We start from the raw sequence: 6,333 nt of genomic DNA on the forward strand, positions 1-6,333 counted from the left end.
GGTAAGCTGGACATGTATATACTAAACCCTGTCAAAGACAGTAAAGAAATGCAGTTTCTAATGCAGAAGTGGGCTGGTAATAGTAAAGCAAAGACTGGCATCATTCTTGCAAGTGGGAAAGAAGGTGAAATTTCTGTTCCCTATCTCACATCCATCACAGCCCTAGTGGTATGGCTTCCAGCCAGCCCAACAGAGAAAATTGTAAGGGTTTTGTTTCCTGGAAATGCTCCTCAAAATAAGATACTGGAAGGTCTTGAGAAGCTCAAGCACCTGGATTTTCTGAGGTATCCAGTGGCTACTCAGAAAGATATCACTTCTGGAATACCTCCACCTGTGCTGAAGCAGACCAAAATTAAACAAAGAACTGACAGTAAAGAGAGTCTTAAATCTTCCCCCAAGCCATCTGTGACAAAGCAAGTCAAGAAAGAAGAAGCAGTTGAGGAGGGGATTAAGGAAGTAAAACCAGAAGTTGTAAAGGATGCTAAAATTGAGAAAAAGGTTAAAGAACACACAGAGAAAGTTCCTGAGAAACCTTTCAAACCTGAAAAGATAAAGACAGAAACAAGTGATGCTCTCAAAGCTGAGAAAAGAAAATTGGCAAAAGACAAGGTTGGAAAAAAGCATCTCAAAGAGAAAGTGTCCAAATTAGAGGAGAAGAAAGACAAAGAAAAGAAAGAGATTAAGAAGGAGAAAAAGGACTTAAAAAAAGATGATGGAAAGAAAGAAGAGAAAAAAGATTCAAAGAAAGATGATAAAAAGAAAGAAAACAAACCAGAGCTCAAAAAAATTTCTAAACCAGACTTGAAACCATTTACCCCAGAAGTAAGAAAAACATTGTACAAGGCAAAACTTCCAGGCAGAGTCAAAACTGAGAAGATCAAATTAAAACCTGAAAAAGAACCTGAAAAGGTACCTGCTGACCTGAAGACATTACCAATGGAGAAGGCACCTGTAGAAGTGGATCCAGGAGAGACATCCATAGTGGAACAGAGGTTAGTCCTGTCTTCACCAGAAGATCTTACAAAGGACTTTGAGGAACTGAAGCATGAGGAGAAAGGGGCCTTGCAGTTGACTCAAGAACTGTCTGATATGGAGGCTAGTGATAAGATTATGAGAGCACCTGAAGCAGAGATAAAAGACTCTGTTGATATGACTGGTCAGAGTTGCCTCGAAGTGGATCTGATTTTAAAAAGAAAGACTCCTGAGCAGAGAGTAACTACTACTGATATGGAAAAAGAACCATCAGCAGAGGAAATGGCAGTCCATCAGCTGGAGCTGAGGGAAGGTCATGCTGAAAAAATAGAGGATGAAAGAAAAACAATCGATGAAAACCGTGACATAAGATACTGGGAGGGAGAAGCTGAGCAGGGCAAGGGCATTCAGCTATTTCCTGACAAAGAACACCTGCCATCACATACAGACCTCTTGGCAAAGGGTGCTCAGCCACCAGCATTCAGAGAGGAAGAAAAGGAGGAAGAGGAGAAAATCTCTTTGGACAGAAAACAGAGAGAAGCAGAAACTTGTGGAAAGTATATTGAGGGGACTGAGGCACAGGAAGAGGATGAGAAGGAAAAGAGAGAAGATGTGATAGAAAAGGCAGAACTGGAAGAAAAGGAAGAACAGCACATGAAAGCAGAGGAGAAAGTGGAGAAGAGTAGAGACTTCTATGGGCTGAATCAGGATGATAGGGAGGACAAACTGTTTACCATTACAGAGAAGGAAAGAGAATTTAGTTTCATGGATGAGAAAACCAAGTTACCTGGAAAGGACGTAACAAAGGAAGAGTCATATCTGAGCAGCCTGCCAGTCCCACCAGGAGCAACAGCAGAACATGTTTCCTATATCCAAGATGAAACTATCCCTGGCTATTCAGAAACGGAGCAGACCATTTCTGATGAAGAAATACATGATGAACAGGAAGAAAGGATCCCACACTTGAAGTATGATGTCAGTGCCTATAACATTTCTGTTCCTGACCATCCTGGCTCTTTTGAAGCAGTACATGGAATACAGGCCGTGCCTCCTGCTGACCTTTCAGCCAAGGGCTATGCTGGCCAGGAGTCTGAAATCCTGGCGTATCCTACAAACATTGTGGCAGCACCTCTAGCTGAGGAGGAACACATATCTTCTGCTACCTCCATTACTGAATGTGACAAGCTTTCATCTTTTGCAACATCAGTAGCAGAGGATCAATCTGTTGCATCCATAACAGCACCACAAACAGAAGAGACTGGGAAAAGCTCTTTACTTCTGGACACAGGAAACAGTATGCCCTCCTCTCGGACTGAAGCGACCCAAGGTCTTGACTACGTTCCCTCTGCTGGCACAATTTCTCCCACGTCATCCTTGGAGGAAGACAAATGCTTTAAATCTCCACCCCCTGAAGATTTCCATGCATTAACAGAAGGAGAGAGGAAACTGGAAACTCAAAAAAAGGATCCTCATGAGGAGGCTGAAGATGAAGAAGATGAAGAAGATGGGACTCCAAATATTGAGATGCCTGAGAAACTCAGAGGGCATTACCCCCATGCCCCCATGTTTGCTCCTCAAGGATGCCCTGATAATGTGATAATCAGTGTTCCCACACAAGTGGTGCCTTTATCTACTGAAGAAGCACCATTTTCCCAGGCTGACTCTGCAGAGGCTGAAGAACGATGCATGAGTCCTGATGACAGCACAGTCAAAATGGCCTCTCCCACTCCATCTGGCCCCACCAGTGCAGGGCACACACCCTTCCACCAGTCTCCAGTGGAGGAAAAGCTGGAAACGGTAGATTCAGATCTGTTTGAAAAACAAACAGATGCTGCTGCCAAGAAACTGGAAGGCCAAACTTCTGTTGTGGTGAAGGGAGCCAAGGGTGAACCTCTCAGAGAAGATGAGGCATCTGTGGCTAAATCCAGACACAAAGGAGAAGTGCCTGGACCTGTGCAGCACGAACTGGTTTTGAGCAGTGATGTTCCAGTGTCTCCTGAGGAGGAGGTACAGGAAGAACCAGTGAGGAGGGAGGAGCTGCCCTGGCTTTCTTACCACAAGCAAGACACGGTCGTGATTGGGGAGGACGAGGAGCATCCCGAGATGCACCGTGCCAGCACAAAACCAGAAAAAGAGCCAGGAACTAAAACCATGGCAGAAAGCTTAACAGGACTTTCGAAACACTTGTCCTTTGAGCCATTTGCAACCACAGGAACTTCTCTAGGAAATGTGGATGTTCCACAGTTCACAAGCCAAAGCGAATCTAAAAATGACAGATCTTGGCAATTTTCACCAGATGGCATCAAATCACCTTCTTTTACAGAAGAAAGTATTGGTAAAGAAAAATCCTCAGATATTTCTAAAGGAGTTACTGCTGAAGAAGGGAAACTGCTGTATTTCACAGGAGACACCTCAGAAGAAGAGAAATCTTCTCATGTTTCAGTTGAAGACATTTCCCCAGAAGAGATCAAATCCATTTCTCTCACTGAGAGTTCCAGCAGGAAAATCTCTTCAGATGTTTTTATTAAAGGAATTTCCCCAGAAGACATCAAAGCTCTTAGTTTCACAGAAGAGATATCTGCAAAAGAAAAAACTATGTCCAAATGCACTGACAAATTCCCTTCAGAAGCTGTGAAATCCATAGGTTTCACAGACCAGAGCCCAGCTACATATGAAAAATCACTGGAAATTTCTGCCAAAGAACTGAAAGAAGCATCAAAATCTTTTCCTTGCCCAGAAAGTAGTTCAGTTAAAGACATGTCACCCAGAGATTCTTCAACTGAAGAAATGTCTCCAGATGACAGCAGTTTATTTTCTGCATCAGAAAAGGGCCTGTTGAGGGGAAGAACTGTAGGCTTGGACTCTCAAGAAGTATCCCCAGATGCAAAGGGCTTCCATTTTACAGAGTCTAGCCCAAGTGAAGATAAAATATCTTCACACATTTCTACTGAAGATATAAAATCTTGCGGGTTCAAGGAAACTCAAGAAAAAAAATCTCCAGAAATGGATAAGTTTTGCATGAAAGATTTAAGTTCTGAGAAGAAAGTGTGGTTTCCAGAAGAGGTAGAAGAGGTCCCTGTTCAGGGAAGGAGGCAGATATATGACAAAGAGAGGGAGAGTACATTCTTGGATGAGGTACCAGAATTTGAAACAAAATCCCTTCCTAAAATGGGAAAGGAGGAGAACCTGTCTCCTGCAGTGCCTGGAAGCCACACCTGGAGAGGAGCAGAAAAGGAAGCATGGGGTTCTGCATTTGGGTATCTTCAGGAAGGGAGAGACAGTGGGAGAGGAGGGCAATTACCCAATGAGGAAGAAGAGGAGCTTCACCATGCTGAAGACAAACCCATGCTACTGCAAGCAGAAACTGAATGTTTAAAGATGGAGTCATTTGATTACAAAGAAGACACACAGAAGAGTGCCAAACCTACGTCAGAAACAAAGAAAGTGGATGTGGTTACTGCTGACATCACTGTCCCAGAAAGAACACAAAGGGAAGATTCTCCTCTATCTCCTCAGTATGTCTCTGGTGAGGAAAATCAGGACAAAGCTTTAACTGGAAACAAAAAAGGGCAAGAATTGTTGTTGACCTCTAAACAAGATTTCTCCTGCTTAGATGATGAGAAAGCTGTCCTAGATAGCTATGCAAAGTCACTAGACCAAGTTCTGACGACATCTCCCCTGCCTGCAGCAGGAAAGGAGATTGAGGCACCACCAGGAGCAGAGACACCTTGCAAGTTAGATCAGTGCAAGCCACCTTTGTGGGAGGATGTCCCATCAAAGACAGCTGAGAAGAAATCGGACGTCAGTGATTTGTATCAGGAGATAGATTACAAATACAAGTCAGATAGCAGGCAAGAGGATGACTGCAAATCCACTGAGGGTCTGTATGACTCAATGGGAATAAATGAGCAGACAGCAGCAGCATCTACTCTGTTGCAATCTACAAGACCAGCAGAATATATTGCAGAGTCCACAGAAGAGAGTGCTGAGGTGTCAGGTGCACACTCCCCTCCAGGACAAGGCCCATGTCAAAAAAGCAGTGATGCTGTGGACTGTGCTGGAGCTGTGGGTGCTACCATCCAAGAGGTGTATCCTCCAGAGACCTATTCCAGGAGCTCCCCTAAGCCTTATTCCTATGAGGAAGGGATCTGCACACAGAGAGATGATGACAGTTCCACAAGACAAGAGCCAGAAGAAAGAGAACCAACTCCGTACCCTGATGAAAGAAGTTTCAAGTATGCTGACATCTATGAGAAGATAATTGTGTCTGGAGTGGGACCCTCCCCCTTCACAGCCATGAGTGCACACAGCCCAGGTCACACTGACAAGGTGCCAGTGACAGCACTGAACTCTCAAAAAGGTCAAAATTTTCATGTGTCTGCAAAGGAAGAAGAGTCCTGCCTTTATACCTCTGCTGAGAAGGAGTTGTCATCTCCAGCATCCCCTAAAGATAAAGCAGATTCAGTCTTTGACTATAGAGACATCCATGAAAGATATTTGCCCTTGTCTGAAACAGGGAAGCCTAAGACATCAGAAGGACAGGAAAAACTGAATGTGTCTTCTGCTTTGCCAGGAGAACTGGACTCTGCACTGCACCCGTCATCTGCAAGTGCAGCATTTGCCTCTCCCACAGTCACAACTGACACCTTTTATCAAGGGAAATCATCCACCTATATGGATGCTGGTTGTCCAGATGAGAACATAATTTTGTCTAGCCAGGAGCAGGTATCTTTGTCCCTGAAATCTGAAATCCCAAATCCCAAAGATACATACTATGAGAAAGCAGGTCGAGGGGAAGAAAGTGCAAGTGACTCAGAGCTAGAAAAAGGTGCTAAGGAGAAGTCTGAAAAGGAGTCTAAACTGCACAGCCCTGCTGAAGCTGCAGGCACCATCTATGCACACATCTCAGCCATCAGCAAGTTCCCTGTCTCAGACCCCTTCCTGCAGAGCAAGTGTCAGGAGTCCCTTTCACCCAGCTCTACTGCTTCTTCTCCCTCTGGTCCAGGCTGGCAAGAGGAATATGGAAGTAGGACAACTGCATCAGCTGCTGTTGTGGAGACATATGTTGCTGGTTACAGTGACGTGCCAGACATGGACAGAGATGAGCAAGCTTCAGGAATGTGCCATGTAAGACAAGATTCTTCACAAAAGAGAGAGGTTGATGAAAAATCCACAAAGGAATCCCATTTCTGGGTAGCAGATTATCCAAGTGCAGCAGTGTCCTCTGAGTGCCAAGAGCAAGCCCTATACCTGAAATCTGCTTCCAGCAAACAAACAGAGGAATACGAACAGGGCCCAAGGGTAGAGAGCAGAGGGATGGATAGCTCTTCTGAATTTGAAAGCTTTCTGCTAGGAAAGAGT

At 44.4% G+C, this 6,333-nt stretch overlaps 1 protein-coding gene across 1 annotated transcript in view; it reads left to right on the forward strand.

Moving 5' to 3' along the window:
* MAP1A (microtubule associated protein 1A) overlaps positions 1-6,333 on the forward strand; it is a 52,152-nt gene that overhangs the window by 38,558 nt on the left and 7,261 nt on the right. Inside the window, 1 exon segment of the mRNA XM_017738106.1 lies at positions 1-6,327. This exon segment is cut by the window's left edge and continues 13 nt beyond it. Coding sequence (XP_017593595.1) covers positions 1-6,327 — 6,327 coding nt within the window.

Source organism: Corvus brachyrhynchos, unplaced genomic scaffold, assembly GCF_000691975.1.
Source record: "Corvus brachyrhynchos isolate BGI_N302 unplaced genomic scaffold, ASM69197v1 scaffold200, whole genome shotgun sequence".
In the NCBI taxonomy this organism is placed as follows: domain Eukaryota; kingdom Metazoa; phylum Chordata; class Aves; order Passeriformes; family Corvidae; genus Corvus; species Corvus brachyrhynchos.